This window comes from Chiloscyllium plagiosum, chromosome 31 (genome assembly GCF_004010195.1).
Source record: "Chiloscyllium plagiosum isolate BGI_BamShark_2017 chromosome 31, ASM401019v2, whole genome shotgun sequence".
NCBI lineage: Eukaryota > Metazoa > Chordata > Chondrichthyes > Orectolobiformes > Hemiscylliidae > Chiloscyllium > Chiloscyllium plagiosum.
The window spans coordinates 43942159-43961796 of NC_057740.1; the positions used below are offsets into that span (position 1 = coordinate 43942159).

At 43.2% G+C, this 19638-nt stretch overlaps 1 protein-coding gene across 3 annotated transcripts in view; it reads right to left on the reverse strand.

The window, feature by feature from the left end:
* LOC122565518 (CREB-regulated transcription coactivator 1-like) overlaps positions 1 to 19638 on the reverse strand; it is a 155803-nt gene that overhangs the window by 11071 nt on the left and 125094 nt on the right. Inside the window, exon 14 of one of the 3 annotated variants that reach the window (XM_043721566.1) lies at positions 6726 to 7083. The exons of the other annotated variants lie outside the window; for them this stretch is intronic. Coding sequence (XP_043577501.1) covers positions 7046 to 7083 — 38 coding nt within the window. The 3' untranslated portion in view covers positions 6726 to 7045. Of the gene's footprint in view, positions 1 to 6725; positions 7084 to 19638 lie in introns of those variants that run through there. 3 annotated transcript variants of the gene reach the window in all.

A 19638-nucleotide genomic window follows, 5' to 3' on the forward strand; every position in this document is an offset into this window, starting at 1 on the left:
ATGGGTCTGAGTGGGATGTCTGGTTTGTGCACTTTAGGTAGTCCATAGAATCTGGACTAGATTCTATGGACTACCTAAAGTGCACAAACCAGACCCACAGTATCACTACCAGGGACACCATCACACAAACTAGCTAAAGAACTGCAGCAGAAACGGAAACACCTGATCAGCGGATCCAGACACTCTATACAGTCAACACAGGAATTCTTGGACATCATCAGAAATATACACATTGACAAGGAAGAAACTATGGTCGCATTCGATGTAATGGCACTGCTCACCTCTATCGACAAAACCCTAGCCAGAGAAACAATAGCCAACCTGCTGGACATACAGAACAGACAACAAGATGGGGAACCTATCAACAAAGACTGCATACTCAAACTACTGGACCTGTGCCTCACAACACACTTCACATTTAACAAGCAAATATATGAACAAATCAACGGCACACTCATGGGCTCACCCATCTCTGGACTCATAGCAGAAGCGGTACTGCAAAGGTTAGAACAAACAGTCTTACCGCAAATTCAACCCAAACTCTGGGTCAGATATGTGGATGATACCTTTGTAATCATTAAAAACACAGAAATAGAGAACACACACCGATCATCAACGCCACACTCACAGGAATCCGATTCACTAGAGACGAAGAAAAGAACAACCAACTCCCATTCCTAGACGTGATGGTACAGAGAACACCGAACGGAGAATTCACCACTAAGGTATACAGGAAAGCCACACACACAGACCAAGTCCTGAACTACGAAAGCAACCCCCCAACACAAAAGAAGTTGCATCAAGACACTGTTCAAAAGGGCCACAACACACTGCAGTACACCAGAACTGCAAAAAGATGAAGAAGAACACCTATACAATGTATTCACCAAAAACGGATACTCCTGCAATTTCATCAACAGATGCCTAAGGGAAAGACAACGGAATGAGGACATGCCACAACCCAAAGGACTAGCCACACTACCATACATCAAGAGCATTTCTGAACTGACAGCTAGACTACTGCGACTACTAGGACTCATAATAGCACACAAACCAACAGCCACTCTCAGACAACAACTCACCAGGACGAAGGAGCCGATACCCAGCATGAGCAAAACCAATGTAGTGTACAAAATCCATGCAAGGACCGCACAAAACACTACATAGGACAAGCAGGAAGACAGCTAACGATCCGCATCTATGAACACCAACTAGCCACGAAACGACATGACCAGCTATCCTTAGTAGCCACACACGCAGATGACAAGCAACATGAGTTTGACTGGGACAACACTACTATTATAGGACAAGCCAAACAGAGAACAGCCAGGGAATTCCTAGATGCATGGCACTCATCCACTGATTCAATCAATAAGCACATCGACCTGGACCCAATATACCGACCACTGCAGCAGACAGCTGGAACTGACAACTGGAAGCGGCAGATACAAATCGCTATAAATGCCGGAGGAAACATCACAGAAGCGCTTAACAGGAGACTCCCAAGCACTGAGGATGTCACCTAGACAGGGGGCGAAACGTCTGCAACACAAATTCCCAGCTCGGCTAACAGAACCACAATAACGAGCACCCGAGCTACAAATCTCCCAAACTTTGAGTAATTATTTCTATTTCTTGGTGAATTGTTTATGCTGCTTTAAATGACTTCCCTTCTTGAAACTGTAGGAACCAAAGGATCTTAGTTAAGTCGACTGATGTTGAATCATGGGATATAGGTGCTGGCAAGGTTAGCATTTAAGGGCCATCTTTAATTGCTCTCGAGAAGTTGATGGTGAGTACTTTACTTTGAAAACCAGATGATGAAGGTGAGCTGACCATTGCTCATTTATTTAGAGTGAAATGTTATGTCTATTCACATTCAAACTGTTTCAATTTGAGCCTTTATGTCTGACAAAATTAAATCCCCACATACAATTAAACAAAATGAGCAGACAACAGCTTTTTGAAGCACTGTGGTGCCTGTTGTGTTAGGTACACTCACAATACTGTTAAGGAAGCATGTTCCAGAATTCTCACCCACTGACAGTAAAACAATGAAGAAATTATTTCGAGTTAGAATGGAATGCAATTTGGGATGGAACTTACAGATGGCGAAGTGGTCTGCTGCTCTTGTCCTTCTAGATGGTAGAGTTCATAGGTTGGGCAGGTTATGCCCAAAGATCCTTGGTATGTTGCTGCTGTGTATCAAATAGATGGCTCACATTGCTACTAAATGTACACTGATCATGGGAGAACTGAATGTTCAAGGTGGTGGATAGGGTGCCAACCAAATAAACTATTTTGGATGATGTTGAGGTTTGAGTGTTGTTAGAGCTTCATTCATCACAGAGAGAGAGCATTCTAGCATATTTTTAACTTGTGTCTAGTAGCTGGAGTTTAGTGTGGTGGGGGTTTGCTGAGTCAGTTGCTGGGGAAGGCCACATCATTGCTGGTGACTGATCACTACAGAATCCTCAGTCCTCAGGATAACATTTCTGCTATTGGACTACTCCTTCTGTCTATACTGGTACCTTAGCATTTGCTGTTGCTTTTTTTGTCACCTCACAACCAGCTTCTCTGCTCTACACCCTGTCAAATTCTACACTGTTGAATCAGAAACCTCTGCATTGCCTGAGCCTCCATTCACATTAAATCGCAATGGTAAAGTAAGTTCCCCAATTGGGTCAAATGAACAACGCCAGTCAGGGAGCCCTGGCTGACAGATGTAAACAAAAGCATCAGAGGTTCTGTTCACCCTCAGATGGTTTTGAGGAAGTTGGACCAGCATCAAGGACGAGGTACATGTAAATAAAGGGCGACTTGGTGACGCGATACCAGTCTTTGTGAAGTTGGGTATAGTTACATTTCTCTATTTCAAAATAATTGTATGGTGAAGATAACAAAAAATAGCATTGACAGCCCACAAGGGGCACTGTAACAAAGGTAAAAATCTCAAAGAAAACTTACAAAAGTTTAAATTAAAATGCTTCCGCAGTGTCTACAGCTTGTGCAAGGCCTGAAGCATACCAGTGGACCACATGACCCCTCTCAAAGAATCTCTAGTGCAACCACAAAAGAAGCAGTCAGATGCAAAAATATCTCATTGCCCATTGCAGTATCAAAACCCATTTTGGTCTTCAGGACCATGACACTGGGCTGAAGAGCTCCATTACCTAATAACTGAACAGGTTTTCTATGTTTCTATGATGCTTTCAGAAATCTGGTAGACATGTATCTCAACGCTGCTTGGCTTCTCGCCGGACATTCGTATCCTACCATTCACTGTGCATTCACCTGCAACTGGTGCAATTCAAATTCAATTAATAAATCCAAAATGTAATGCTACTCTCAGTAATGCTAACCATGTGAAGGCAAAAACAATGTAATATGCCAATAATAGTTAAAACCCATCTGGTTCACTAATGCTCTTTGGTGTTGGGAATCTGCCATTCTTAGTTGGTCTGACCGGACTTTAGATTGCTAAAACTGTGGTTGACTCCTCACTGTCCTCTACAAGAAAATGCCAAGCAAGATACTCCGTTCAAGGGCAAGCAGGGACAGATAATAAATGCCGATCCTGCCAGATGCCCACATTCTAAAAAGGAATAAACAAAAGATTTAGCCACTCACCTGGCCACTTGAAGTCATATAGCAGAGAAACAAACCCTGCGGTCCAACCAGTCCATGCCAAACTTAATCCTAAACTAATCTAGGCCCATCTGCCTGTTCCTAGACCATAACCCTCCAAACCTTTCCTATTCATGTACTTATCCAAATGTCTTTTAAACATGGTAACCGTATCCACATCCAACAATTTCTCAGGAAATTCTTTCCATACACAAACCACCCTGTGTAAAAACAATTTGCCCCTTATGTCTTTTTAAAAATTTCTGTCCTTCATTGATCTGTTCCTGCAGTCTACAGCTTTGATCCTCATTATCAATTGCCACAGTACCAATTGTCGTGTCATGTACAAATGCCTTGAATGCTCCCGACATTTAACTCCAAATCACTGATATATGTCAGAAAAGGCAACGAACCTAGTACTGGACCTTCAAAATCCCCAGTCTCCCAATCACAAACATCCACTGACTATAATCCTCTGGTCATGTTATTCAACCAGTTTTGACCCATTTTGACATTTACTCTCCAATTCCACGGACTTTTATCAATCTGATTAGTCTTCCAAAATGAGAACTCAAAAGTCTTCCTATAATCCCTGTAGACTACCTCAAATGCACATCTTCATTTATTATTCTTGTTATGCACATCGAGGGCCGAAAGGCCTGTTCTGCACTGTATTTGTTCTATGTTAGCTCCTCAAAAATTCCAACTAAATTATTCATCCACGACTTACCCTGTAACAACTACATGCTGTCTGACCTTGATTAATCGGTGCTGCTCTAAACATCATGACCCAAAAATCTTTTGAAATAACTCCAGAGGCTGGTATCCCATCACCAAGTCACCTTTTATTTACACAGGCACAGTACTTGATGCTGATCCGGCTTTCTCAGAGCTAGATCTCAGAGTGAACAGAACTCTGCTTAGACTTGTCAGTCCCCCCAATTGGATCAGGTCAACAGCCCTAATCAGGGAACTCAGATTCTAAGAGATCCATCTGGTTGACCTCAAAACAATCACAACCTCCGTTATCTTCTAAGTCCAGAGACATAGGTGGTTCTTTTACTTGTAGCGTCTCCTGGGGTATTTCTGCAATGGGTCCGGTTCCTCCAACTCAGCCTCAGATATGGGCCGTGTGAACCAGAACATAGTGCAAATATTGGACCTGGAGGACCTTGGGGGAAATTCATCCTCTTCTTCAGTTAGTAAAGGTATTGAGGCTATGGTATCCGCTGTGTCCATCTCAGACTCTGAGGTTTCTAAGACACCAGATGGAAGGAGACAACCCACAGGCTCTGAGAGATTTTCCAGCTCTTCTGAGGGGTTGGGTATGTTTTGCTCCATTTTCATTTGAGAGTTTGCAGCTTTCATACGGTCTACATGCTTGTTCAGGATCGTCTCCGCTGCCAACTTTGTACGTCATGGGACCTGATCTCGCTTCAACATTGCCCGTTGACCCATGCTTTTATTCCTGATGAAGGGCTTTTGCCCGAAACGTCGATTTTGCCTGTCCTCGGATGCTGCCTGAATTGCTGTGCTCTTCCAGCACCACTGATCCAGGACCATGGAGGGTCTTTGTCTATGGTTTCAGCACCAAACTTCATCCCCTGAAGTAAAGTCATTCTCTCGTTTAGAGGAGTCTGGTGTCTGGCACTGGCATTCCGGGTGTCGTTTCACCCTCCCCAGGTCGAGGAAGATCAGATTTAACTTTCTCTCCATTAGCAAGTCTGCTGGAGTTATCCCTGTAGTTGCATGAGGGGTGGTCCTGCATCAAATGGGAACCAGGGCAGTTTGGTATTGAGTGAAATTGTAGGCGGTTTCTTTAAGCCTGCCTTCAAAGTTTAGACTGCTGGATCACTGGATGATGGATGATATGGAGCTGCCCTTATATGCTGAATGCCATTTGACTTTAGGAAATACTCTCATTCTCTGCTGATAAATAATGGCCCGTTCTCTGTGACCATTTAACCAGACATTTAATTTGATTGGCTCTGATTTGGGTGTTGCTCAGCAATTTAACTGTTCCATGCCAGATGTAGGTGGGCTTTCACAGTGTGCACTCTACTGGATACTGGCCTTTGAGTTCTCTTACACAATTCAGGCCAAGTGGGACTCTATTGCTGTCTAGAGTTTACATACTGGCAGCAACTATAATGGCTTGCCAGCCCAAATCCTGAATAAAATGTTAACTTGTTTGGCTGAAGATTGGCTTTGTTTTGGGGCTTTTACTGTGGCTGATCCAGAGCTCCTCTGTTCAAGGTATGCCCTCAGTGAGGCTATGCAATTAGTTTCACTCAAGTGGCGTCCAGGTCCATTAGCATACCCTCAAACTCCATTTGAAATTTGCTGCATTTTCTAATGACAAAGCCAATTGTGGTGCCTGTTTAAAGTCCAAATGGGCTTCAGATGGTCATCCCCTTTGCCTAGTTATGTCATTAATCCTACATACCAAATGGTCTCTCAGTAACACATTAATGATTAAACCAAAGTCACATGCAGCCATCTTAACCTTGTCAAATCTTCCAACATAGATTCCCCTGGTTCTCAAACTGCCAACTAAAACCAATTTCATCTCAGAATTAGAGGAGTCTTAGGGTCATAATATTCCTTGATCAAATCTGTCAACTGTTGAAGGTTTTAGTATCTGGTGTCTCAGGAAAATTTAGGTTCCTCACAACTGAAAAAACTGCGGGTCCACAAGGAGTCAGGAGAATTACTCCCTGCTTTTCATTTGCTCCAATATCATTATCCCACTCTTGTTGCTACTGAGATGACTCCAGAGAGGCTGGTCTATCACCAAATCACTTTATTTATATGTGAAAGTACTTGATGCTGGTCCAGCTTCCACAGAGCCAGCTCTCAGAGTGAACAGCACCTCTGACACTCCTGTTTATAATCTGTCAGCCAGGGCTCCCTGACTGGACAAGCCCCAATCTAGGAATGCATTCCGTGAGGTCCATCTGGCTGATTTTCATCATAATCACTACACCTTTCTAATCAAATGTAGACTACTGAGGTTAGCCTGACTGACACATCACTCATTCGTACCCATACTTGATTTTTAAACAATAGAACAATTTTTTCCATGCTTTTGCAGCTAGAGAAGGTTGGAAAACATTGGTCAGAGCCGCTTCTATTTTTCTCCTCATTTCTATGAACAGTTTTGAACACATTTCATCCGGTCTGGTTATTTATTTAGTTTCAAAGAATGCTAATCCCTTAATATTTCTGTTTTGATTATGTTCATTTAATTTTTTTACTCCTCCTCAACTATAATATTTGCATACATTCCTTTTTCTTTTAATTTATTCTTTCATGAAGTGTGGGTGTTGCTAGTAAGCCCAGGACTTGCTTCCCATTTCCAATTGTCCTTGAACAGGCTTGCTAGGCCATTTCAGAGGGCAGTTAAGAGCCAGTTATATTAGTGCGGCCGGACACACAATAACATCAGACCAGGATCTGTTGGCAGAACATTAGTGAATCAGATTTTTTTTTAATTAAAGCAACATTCAACAATAACCTCATCGTCATTATTACTAAAATCTACATTTGAGTCCTAGATTCCATGGTGGGATTTGGATGCACAAGCACTAGCCTAAGTCTTGGGATTACTCATCCACTGGTACTGCCCTTAATCATCAACTCGTCTCCTTAATGAAGAGGCATGTGAAGTATTCAGTAAAAATCATGCCACATCTTCCACCTCAAAAAACAAGTTCCCTTTTTGTTTTTTGCCATTATCCACTTGATGTTTATGTATTTATAATAAGTCGCTTTGTATTTCAGTTTATTTCACTTGCCAAAACTTTTCCATTCCTTCTTTGCATTTCTAATATTATTTTTAATTTCACCCATGCACTTTCAATGCACCTCCTTGCTATCTATAGTGGTGAACTCTCAATATCTGCCATAGAATCACACAGCATGAAAACAGACCCTTGAGTCCACTTGCCCATGCCAACCAGGTTTCCCAAACTAAACTAGCCCCATTTGTCTGCGTTTGGCCCATATCCCTATAAACCTTTCCTTTGCATGTACCTGTCCAAGCGTCTTTTAAATGGTGTAACTGTACCTCTCTACAACCTCCTCTGATGGTTCATTCCATATCTGCACCACCCTCTATATGAAAAGGTTACCCCTCGGGTCCTTTTTAAATCCTTCCCCTCTCACCTTAAACCTACATCCTCTAGATTTGGACTTCCCTGCCCTAGGGAAAAGACCTTGACTAATCACTTTATCTATTACCCTATTGATTTTATGAACTTCTATCAGGTCACCCCTCAGCACCCTACACTTCATGGGAAAAAAAGTCCCAGCCGATCCAGACTCTCCTTACAACTCAAATCTTCCAGTCTCGGTAACATCCTTTTAATTCTTTTTTGCACCCTTTCCATCTAAAAACATCCTTTCAAAGCAGGGCAACCAGAATTGTAAGTACTACTCCAAATGTGGCCTTTCCAATGTCTTACAGAGCAGTAAGACAACCTCCCAATTCCTGCATTCAATGCACTGATCAACGAAGGCAAGCATGTCAAACGCTTTCTTTATCGCACGGTCTACCTGTGACACCACCTTCAAGGAACTATGCACCTGCACCCCTAGCTCTCTGTTCAACAATACTCGCCAAGGACGACCATTAAATGCAAAAGGCCTGTCCTGGTTTGTCTTACCAAAATACAACATCTTGCATTTATCAGAATTAAACTCCACTTGCTATTTCTCGATCCACTGACCTAATTGTTCAAGATCCTGTTGCAATCATAGATAACCTTCTTCACTGACCATGAGACTACCAATCTTGCAGTCATCTGCAAACTTACCAACCATGCCACCTATATTCTCATCCAAATCATTTGCATAAATGACAAATAACAGTGGATCCAGTACTGATGCTTATGACACACCACTGGTCACAGGCTTCCAGTCTGAACAACAACCCTCTACCACCACCCTGTCTCCTACTGCTAAGCCAATTTTGTATTCAATTGGCTAGCTGTCCCTGGATATCATGTGATACAACTTTACTAACCAATATGCCATGTGGTTTCTTGTTGAAGACCTTGCTAAAGTCCATGTAGACAAAGTCTACTGCCTTGTCTTCATCTATCTTCTGGGTCACTTCTTCAAAAAAGGAACAAAATCAAACTTATGAGACACTATTTTCCACGCACAAAGCCATGTGGGCTATCCCTAATCATTTAGATCCGGTCTCTCAGAATTCCCTTCAACAACTTAGCTACCAATGACGAAGGGCTCACTGGTCTGGGTTTTCCTTGCAGCCTTTCTCAAATAATGGCATGCTCAAGCTTTCAGGCACCTCACCCATGGCTGTCAATGATACAAAGGTCTCTGCTTGTGACCCTGCAATTTCTTCCTTAGCTTCCCACAATGCCCTAAGATACACTTGATCAGGTCCTGCGATTAATCTACTTTATGCATTTGCGTCCTTTTTCTTGACCAGAGCCTCAATATTTCTAGTCAGCCAGTGTTCCTTACTCCTGCCAGCCTTGTCCTTCACCCTAGCATGAAAATGCTGACCCTGAACTCATTATCTCACTTTTGAAAGCCTCCCACTTGCCAGATGTCCCCTTACCTGTGTACAGCCTCTCTCAAACAACTTTTGACAGGTGCGTCTGATATCAAAACTGGCCTTGCCCAATTTAGAACTTTAACCTGTGGACTGGGCCTATCCTGTCCCATAACTATTTTAAAACTATTCAAGATAGTATGTTGTGTCCCTGGATCCAAGGATCAAGGATGTCTCTGAGTGGGCACAGGAAATTCTAAAAGGAGAGGGTTTGGAGCCTGATTTCCTGATCCACATTGGTACTAATGACATACTTCGGAAGAGAGATGAGGTCTTGTAAAGGGAATTTAGGGAGATGGGTGGTAAATTGAAATGCAGGACCTCTCAGATTGTAATCTTGGGATGACCCCCCGATGCCACGTACTAATAAGGCCAGAAATAGGAAGATAACACAATTGAATATGTGGCTAATGAAATGATGTAGGAGGGAGGGCTTCAGATAGCTGTATCATTTGAGATCTGTTCTACGACAGAAGGAACCTAACCAGAAGGATGATTGTACCAAAACTGGAAGAGCACCAAAGTCCTTGCCGGGAAGTTTGCTAGTGCTACTGAGGAGGATTTAAACTACTGTGGTGGGGGTGTGGGAACCAGAGCAGTCAGTCATCATGCACAGAGACTGAGGAGATAATAGAGGTTGTCAAGTAAGTCTAATACGTAAAAACAGACAGGACTAGGTTAATGGGCATGTGGGACTAGCAATGTGAAACGTATTATTTAAGCACAAGGAGTATAACGGATAAGGCAGATGAGCTTACAGCCTAGACGAGTACATGGAACTATGATGTTGCAGTAATTAGAGAAATTTGGTTCAGAGAATGGTAGCTCAATGTTCCTTAGTTCAGGTATTCCAGCCGTGATACAGGGATGTAAAAGGATCTGGGAAATATTAATTACCGATTAAGGAGAATGTCACAATTGCACTGAGAAAGGATATCTAGGAGGACTCATCCATTGAGGCAATATGAATAAAATTCAGGAATAAGAAAGGTTCAATCACCTTGATGACACTATACAAATGACTCCCAAAAGCCAGTGGGAGATAGAGGAATAGGTAAGTTCAATGAAGAGCTGATGGCCTTGTGGTATTATAACTAGACTATTAATCCAGATATTCAGGTAATAATCTGGACACCCAGGTTCAAATCCTGCCATGGCAGATGGTGGAATTTAACTCAATAAAAAAAAAATCTGGAATTAAGAGTGCAATGATAACCACAAATCTATTGTCGATTGTTGCTAAACTGGGGTAAGGCAAATTATAACAGTATTAGGCAGGAACTGGAGAAATTAAGATTGGGGCAACTGTTTGAGGGTAAATCCACATCTGACATGTGGGAGTTTTTTAAAGGCTATCTTATCAGAGTTCAGGATTAGCATGTTCCTGTGAGGACGAAAGATAAGGCAAGAGTTGGGAACCCTGGATGACAAGAAATGTTGAAAATTTAGTCAAAAAGAGAAAGAAAGCATATATAAGGTTTAGGAAACTGAGAAGGCTCTTGAGGAATAAAAAGAAAGCAGGCTAGGATTTAAATAAGAATTCAGGAGGGCGAAAGGGACCATGAAATATCCAAGGCAAGTAGGATTAAGGAGGATCTCAAGGGATTTCATATGTAGATTAGGAAAAAGAGGGTAGCTTAGAAAAGCGCAAGTCCACTCAATTCACTCAAAGGAGCAGAGGATAAAGGAAGCATTTAGAGTCATAGTTATACAGCACAGAAACAGATCCTTTGGTCCAACTTGTCCATGCCAACCAGACATCCCAATCAGACCTTGTCCCAATTACCAGCATTTAGCCCATATCCGTTCAAACCCTTTCTATTCATATACCCATTCAGATATACACCAACATCCTCTTTAATGTTGTAACTGTACCAGCCTCCACCAGCTCATTCTATACATGTATCACCGTCTGCATGAAAAAGCTACCCTTCAGGTCCTTGTAAAATCTTTCTCCTCTCACCATAAACTAACGCCCTCCAGTTTTGGACTCCGCCATGCAGGGCTTTACTATGCCTCTAATAATTTTATAAATCTCTATAAGATCACCTTTCAACCTCCACCACTCCAGGGAAAATAGCCCCAGTTGATTCAGCCTCTCCTTATACCCCTATAATCCAGTCCCAGCAACAATGTCCTGTATCTAATTTAAATGTTTCACTATCAGATTACCTAATCTTACTTGCATTGCCACTAAACGTGAGTGGTGTGTGAGTACTAGAAGTACTTCTACCTTCTGAGCACTGTCAAACCAATACATCCAGTTTACCTACCAATTGAATCAACCTGAGCTTTGAAAGTTCACTTAAGACCATCAGGGACAACTCGGCCTTCCACAGGAAATTTCCAGTGGCATTTATTATCTGCAGTACCTAACCTGCCCTTTTCATCACGTTCATTAGTTACCAATACCATACTGCAAATCCTTGTTATTTCTGAATAAAAGCAAATTACTGCAGATGCTGGAAACTGAAACCAAAAGAGAAAATGCTGGAAAATCTCAGCAGATCTGGCAGCATCTGTAAGGAGAGAAAAGAGCTGACGTTTCGAGTCTAACTGATCCTTTGTCAAAACTCCAGTTAAAATCACCCAACACAAGGTTATAGTCCAACAGCTTTTTCCTGTCAAGGAGCAGCAGGAGACAGAGCGAAGGTGATGCTTGGGACCAGGAGATTGCCAGGAAGGTAAGGACTTAGTATATATTTGGACAGCAGCTAAACCCAAGATACTACACATGCTGTAGCTCCCTCCTGCTCCCCTCCTCTATTCAGAAGCAAAGGACTCTGTAAGGTAAGGCTTTTTCTTTTCTTTTATATATTTAAGTTGAATTAAGTTTAGTTAGTTGAATTAAGATTAGATAAGATTAGATTATTTACAGTGTGGAAACAGGCCCTTCGGCCCAACAAGTCCACATTGACCCGCCAAAGCGCAACCCACTCAGACCCATTCCCCTACATTTACTACTTCACCTAACACGACGGGCAATTTAGCATGGCCAATTACCTAACCTGCACATCTTTGGACTGTGGGAGGAAACCGGAGCACCCAGAGGAAACCCACACAGACACGGGGAGAATGTGCAAACTCCACACAGTCACGGGGAGAATGTGCAAACTCCACACAGTCAGTCGCCTGAGGCGGGAATTGAACCCGGGTCTCTGGCGCTGTGAGGCAGCAGTGCTAACCACTGTGCCACCGTGCCGGCTAAGGCTTATAACCTCAGACCCGTGTCATGTGTCTCTTGCTTGATGTTGGAGTTCAGGGACGTAGCTAACATCCCTGACTCTTACACTTGCAAAACGTGTGCCCAGATGCAGCTTTGTTCGACCGCATGGTGGCTCTGGAGCTGCAGATGGACTTAATGTGGAGCATCTGCGTTGCTGAGGAGGTTGTGAATGACAGGTTAAGTGAACTGGTCACACTGTACATTATCATCTCCCTCCAAAATAGGTATATCGTTTTGGACACTGCTGGGGGAGATGGCTCACCAGGGGAGGGCAGCAATTGCCAGGATCATGGCACCGGGGCGGGCACTGCTGTTCAGAAGGCGGGAAAGAGACTCGTAGGGCCATAATCATAAGGATTCTATTGTAAGGGAAGTAGATAGGCGGTTCTGTGGCCGAAAACGAGAATCCTGGATGGTATGTTGCCTCCCAGGTACTTGGGTCAGGGATGTCACTGATTGACTGCAGAACATTCTGAAAGGGGAGGGTGAACAGCCAGTTGTCATGGTGCATATAGGCACCAAAGATTTAAGTAAAGAAACGAGATGAGGTCCTGAAAGCAGAATTCAGGGAGCGAAGAGAGAAGTTAAAGAGGAGGACCTCAAAGGTAGTGATCTCAGGATTGCTACCAGTGCCATGTGCTAGCCAGGGTAGAAATGAAAGAATAGGCAGGATGAACACGTGGCTTGAGGGATGGTGTAGGATGGACAGGTTCATATTTGTGGGACATTGGGACTATTACAAATTGGCTGGTCTACACCTGAACCAGACTGGAACTAGTGTCTTTGGCGGAGTTTTTGCTACTGTTGTTGTGGAGGGTTTAAACTAAGTGGCAGGGGGCTGGGAACCAGAAGAGAAGACTAGTAGACAGCAAAGTGGAAACTAGAGACAGTAAGGAACAGGATCATGAAGTTAGCATTACTAAGTGGAGAGTAGGCAGACAACAGATGAACGCAAAAGAACTGGTGGTCTGAAGGGCATATACTTTAATGCAAGGAGTATAGTGAGTAAGGCAGATGAACTTAGGGTTTGGATTGGTGCCTGGGAGTATGACGTAATTATGATCACAGAGACTTGGTTGAAGGAAGGGCATGAATGGCAACAAAATGTTCCAGGATAGAGATGCTTCAGACAGGACAAGGAGGGAAGTAAAAAGAGGGATGTGGGGGTGGAGTTGCATTGCTGGTCAGGGATGCTATCACAGCTGTGCTAAAGGAGGACACTATGGAGGGCTTGAGCAGTGAGGCATTATGGGCAGAGCTGAGAAATAAGAAGGGTGCAATTACATTGTTAAGGCTGTATTACAGGCCTCCCAACAGTGAGCATGAGGTAGAAGAACAAATAGGTGAACAGATTATGGAAAGATGTCAAGCCAATGGGGGGGTGGTGATGGGAGATTTTAATTTTCCCAACACTGACTGGGATACACTTAGCGTCAGAAGTCTGGATGGGTCAGAATTTGCAAGGAGCATCCAGGCAAGTTTTCTAGAGCAGTATGTCAATAGTCCAACTAGGGAACAGGCCGTACTGGACCTGGTGTTGGGGAATGAGTCAGGTGGTGGAAGTTGCAGTGGGCATTTCTTTGGGAAATGTGACCACAATTCTGTAAGTTTTAGAATACTCGTAGACAAGGATGAGAGTGGTCCTAAGGGAAGAGTACTAAACTGGGCCAAGACCAATTCAGCAGAAGTTGGGAAATGTGGATTGGGAGCAGCTATTTGAAGGGAAGTCCACATTTAATATGTGGGAGGTTTTCAAAGATAGGTTGAAGATAGGACAGGATAGGCATGTCCCTTTGAAAACAAGGCATAGGAAAGGCAAGATTTGTGAACCGTGGATGACAGGAGAAATCGTGCAACTAGCCAAGAGGAAAAAGGAAGCCTACATAAGGTCCAGGCAGCTAAGAACAGAACAGGCTTTGGAGGAATATCGGGAGAGTAGGACCAATCTTAAACAAGGACGCAAGCAGGCTAAAAGGGGTCATGAAATAATTTTAGTGAGCAGAATTAAGGAGAATCTCAAGGCCTTTTATTCATATATAAGAAGCAAGAGGGTAACTAGAGAAAGGGTTGGCCCACTAAAGGATAAGGAAGCACGATTGTGTGTCGAACCGGAGAGAATGGGTGAGATTCTGAATGATTACTTTACATCAGTGTTCTCGGAGGAGAGGGACATGATGAATGTTGAGATTAGAGATAGAAGTTTGATTACTTTGGATCACATTAACATAAGGAGGGAGGATGTGTTGAGTAGACTAAAGGATATTAAGGTTGACAAATCCCCAGGACTGGATGGGATCTATCCCAGGTTGCTGAGGGAGGCGAGAGGGGAAATAGCTGGGGCCCTGACAGATATCTTTGTAGTATCCTTAAACACAGGTCAAGTGTCGGAGGACTGGAGAGTTGCTAATGTCACCCTGTTCAAGAAGGGTAGTAGGGATATTCCAGGTAACTAGATCAGTGAGCCTGATGTCAGGGATCAGTGTTGGGGCCACTGTTGCTTGTGATATATATAAATGATCTGGAAGAGGGCATTGGTGGTCTGATCAGTAAGTCTGTAGATTACATGAAGATTGGTGGAGTAGCAGAAGCATAGGGACTGTCAAAGAATACAGGAGAATATAGATAGACTGGAAAATTGGGCGGAAAAGTGGCAGATGGAGTTCAATCTGGGCAAATGTGAGGTGATGCATTTGGGAAGTCTAATTCTACAGCGAGCTATACTGGAAGAGCCTTGGGAAAAGTTGATGAGCAGAGAGATCTGGGAGTTCACAAGGCGGCACAGTGGCTCAGTGGTTAGCACAGCACTAGGGTTCCAGGTTCGTTTCCAGCCTCGGGTGACTGTCTGTGTGGAATTTTCACATTCACCCAGTGTCTGCATGGGTTTTCTCCTGCAGTCCAAAGATGTGCAGGCAAGGTGAATTGGCCATGCTGAATTGCCCATAGTGCTAGGTGCATTAGTCAGAGGGAAATGGGTCTGGGTGGGTTACTCTTCGGAGAGTCAGTGTGGACTTGTTGGGCTGGGGTGCCCGTTTCCACACTAGGGAATCTAATCTAATCCATTGTACCCTGAAGGTGCCTGCACAGATGGATAGAGTGGTCAAGAAGGCATATGGTATGCTTGCCTTCATCAGACAGGGTATTGAGTACAAGAGCTGGCAGGTCATGTTAAAATTGTACAAGACTTTGGTTCAGCCGCATTTAGAATACGGTGTACAGTTCTGGTTGTCACATTACCAAAAGGATGTGGACGCTTTGGAGAGGGTGCAGAGAGGTTTACGAGGATGGTTGCCAGGTATGTAAGGTGCTAGCTTTGAAGAGAGGTTGACTAGGTTAGGATTGTTTTCATTAGTAAAAAGAAGAATCGGGGGGACCTGATTGAGGTACAAAATCATGAAGGGTATTGACAGTGTAGATAGAGATAAGCTCTTACTCCAGAGTGAAGGATTCAATAACGAGAGGTCTTGCATTCAAGGTTAGAGGAGAAAAGTTTAAGGGGGATGCATGCGGCAAGTACTTTACACAGAGAGTGGTAGGTACCTGGAACGCGTTGCCAGTAGAGGCAGGCACAAGAGATTCATTTAAGGTGCATCTGGACAGATGCAGGAGTAGGTGGGGAGCAGAGGGATACAGATCCTTAGGAATAGGGCGATAGGTTTAAGACAGTGGATTTGGATCAGGAAAGGCTTGGAGGGCTGAAGGGCCTGTTCCTTGGCTGCAAATTTTCTTTGTTTATTTGGAAGCATTAACTTTCGGAGCACTGCTCCTTCATCAACTACTAGTGCTTCCAAATAAACCTTTTGGACTATATAACCTGATGTTGTGTGATGTTTAACTTTGTCCACTCAGTGCAACACTGGCTCCTCCACATCATAATACTCCCGGTGTGATCTCACCAAGGCTCTGTATAACTGAACCAAGACATCCTGCTGCTGTACTTGAATTTCCTTACTCTGAAAGGCAATGCACCATGTTTCCTAGCTCCCATCAGTTCTGAGGAAGGGTCACTCAATTTGAAAAGTCAACTCTGATGTCCTTCCACAGATGCTGCCAGATCTGCTGGAGCCTTCAGCTTTTCCAGCATTCTGGTTTTGTTTCGGATTTATAGCATCTGCAGTTCTTTCAGTTTTATTTGCCTTCTTCACTGTCTACTGCACCTACATGTTTACTTGCTGCAACTAGTGTACAAGGACACCCAGGTCTCACTGAACCACCCCTCCTTTATCAATCTGTTGCCATTCAGATGATAATTTGATGTTTTGCTACTAAAGTGGATAACCCCACCCCACATTTATCCATGTCACACTTCATTACCACACATTTGCCCACTCTCTCAACTTGTTCAAATCACACTGATGCATCTGTGATCATCCACACAGCTCACCTTGCCACGCAGCTTTGTGTTGTTTTTAAATGTGGAGATATTACATTAATTCACACATCCAAATCATTTATATTGCGATTAGCTAGGGTTCAAGCACTGATCTCTGTGGTATCTAATTAATCACTCCCACTCAGAAAACGACTTGTTTATTCCTACACTTTGTTGACTTTCTGCCAACAATTTCTGTCTCCAAGCCAGAACACTATCCCCAATCCCATGCATGTTCAATTTTACATGGTAGGCTCTTATATATGCAAACAGACACAAAAACAAAAAAAATGGTCTTATGCATAGAGTAGAAGAAAAAGAATGTTCAGGACATGAATCAATGGTACCAGCCCTCAGGATTTGACAGTGTGTTCCTTTTGTTTCTCAAATCATTCAGTTCTCATTTTTTTCCCTCCTTCAGGTTGTTTAATTTTTTTAAACAAGAAACCATAGAAACAATACAGTGCAGAAGGGGCTATTTGTCCCATCTTGTCCATGCTGACCCAAAGACACCCAGATGCCCTATTCAATCCCATCTTCCTGCACAAGGCCCATAGCCCTGCAGCTTACAACACTTATGATGGAAACCAGATACACTTTTTAAAAAAGGGTTTAAAGGTCTCTGCCTCCACCACCAACTCAGGTAGCAAATTCCAGACACCCACCACCCTCTAATCCTTCAGCCACTTAGCTTGAATCTATGACCTCTGGTTTATGAACTCTCTGCCAAGGAAAACATGTTGTCTATCCCTCAATTTTGTACACCTCAATGACACCCCTCAGCCTTCTCTGTTCCAAGGAAAACAACCCCAATCTCTCCGCGTAGCTACATTTCTTCAGCCTTGGCAACATTTTAGTAAATCTTCTCTGCATTCTCTCCAGAGGAAGTAAGTCTTTCCTGTATTGCAGTGACCAGAAATGCACACAACACTCCAGTTGTGGCCTCACCAGCACCTTGTACAGTTTCATCATTATTTCCTACTTTTGTATTCTATACCTCTGCCAATGAAGGAAGGCATTCCATATGCCTTCTTTACAACCTTATCCATCTGTACCGCAACCTTTAAGGACCTGTGCACTTGCACACTTAGAACTCTCACATCAACTACTCATCTCCATATATTCATGTTTATTGTGTATTCCTTTTTACTGTTTGACCTCCATAAACACAAAATATCACATTTTTCAGAGTTGAACTCCATCTGCCTCTTATCTGTTCACTCCACTATTCCATCTATATCTTTAACTCATCCATGCCTTTCTAAGTGACAGTTTATTTGATCGGTCAGGACTGATTCTAACGATTTGCCACCACCAAATTAAGACTAATTGGCCTATAAAATTGTTTGGTATTTCCTTTGTATCCTTTTTAAAAGATGGAACCACGCTTGCGTTCCTCTAGTCTCTGGAACCTTATGTGTGTCTAGTGAAGATTGAAAATAATCCTCAGAGCACCTTCTATTTCCACCTCCTTCAGCACCCAAGGAACAATTCATCCTGATCTGGCAATTTGTCAGCTTTCAAGGATTCTGGCTCCTCTAAACCTTCCTCTTTCATTATGATTACTTTGTCCAACATTTCACACTGCTCTTCTTGGATTGCTATATCCACATTATCCTTACCCTTTGTGAATATGGAGACAAAGAACTCATTTAAAATTCTTTCTATATCCTCTGCATCTTCACACAAGTTCCGTTCTTCATTTGTGATGGGTCCCACTTTTTATTTAATTATCCTTTTGGTCTTTATATATAATACTGGTAAAGCATCTTTGGGTTTTCCTTTGAGCTTTGACAAAGGGTCAGTTAAGACTCGAAACGTCAACTCTTTTCTCTCCTTACACATGCTGCCAGACCTGCTGAGACTTTCCAGCATTTTCTCTTTTGGTTTCAGATTCCAGCATCCACAGTAATTTGCTTTTATTGGGTTTTCCTCGACCTTACTTGGTAATATTTTGTCATACGCTCTTTCATTTCCTTATCGCCACTTGATCCCTGTACGTTCTGTACTCCTCTAAGCTATCTGCAGTACTGAGTTCTTTTTTAAAATTAAGATTAGATTCCCTACAGTGTGGAAACAGGCCCTTCGGCCCCCAACCAGTCTACACCAATTCTCCGAAGGGTAACCCACTCAGATCTATCTCCCTCTGACTAATGCACCTAACACCACGGGCAATTTCGCACGGCCAATTCACATGACCTGCACATCGTTGGATTGAGAGGGGAAACCGGAGCACCCGAGGAAACCCACGCAGACACACGGAGAATGTGCAAAGTAGTTGATTAAGGTGCGGTGCTCCGAAAGCTAATGCTTCCAAATCAACAAAGAAAATTTACAGCCAAGGAACAGGTCCTTCGGCCCTCCAAGCCTTTCCTGATCCAAATCCACTGTCTTAAACTTATCGCCCAATTCCAAAGCATCTGTATCCCTCTGCTCCTCACCTACTCATGCATCTGTCCAGATGCACCTTAAATGAATCTCTTGTGCCTGCCTCTAATGGCAATGCGTCCCAGGTACCTACCACTCTCTGTGTAAAGTACTTGCCGCGTGCATCCCCCTTAAACTTTTCTCCTCTACCTTGAACGCAAGACCTCTCGTTATTGAATCCTTCACTCTGGAGTAAGAGCTTATCTCTATCTACACTGTCAATACCCTTCATGATTTTGTACCTCAATCAGGTCCCCCCGATTCTTCTTTTTACTAATGAAAACAATCCTAACCTAGTCAACCTCTCTTCATAGCTAGCACCTTACATACCAGGCAACCATCCTCGTAAACCTCTCTGCACCCTCTCCAAAGCGTCCACATCCTTTTGGTAATGTGACAACCAGA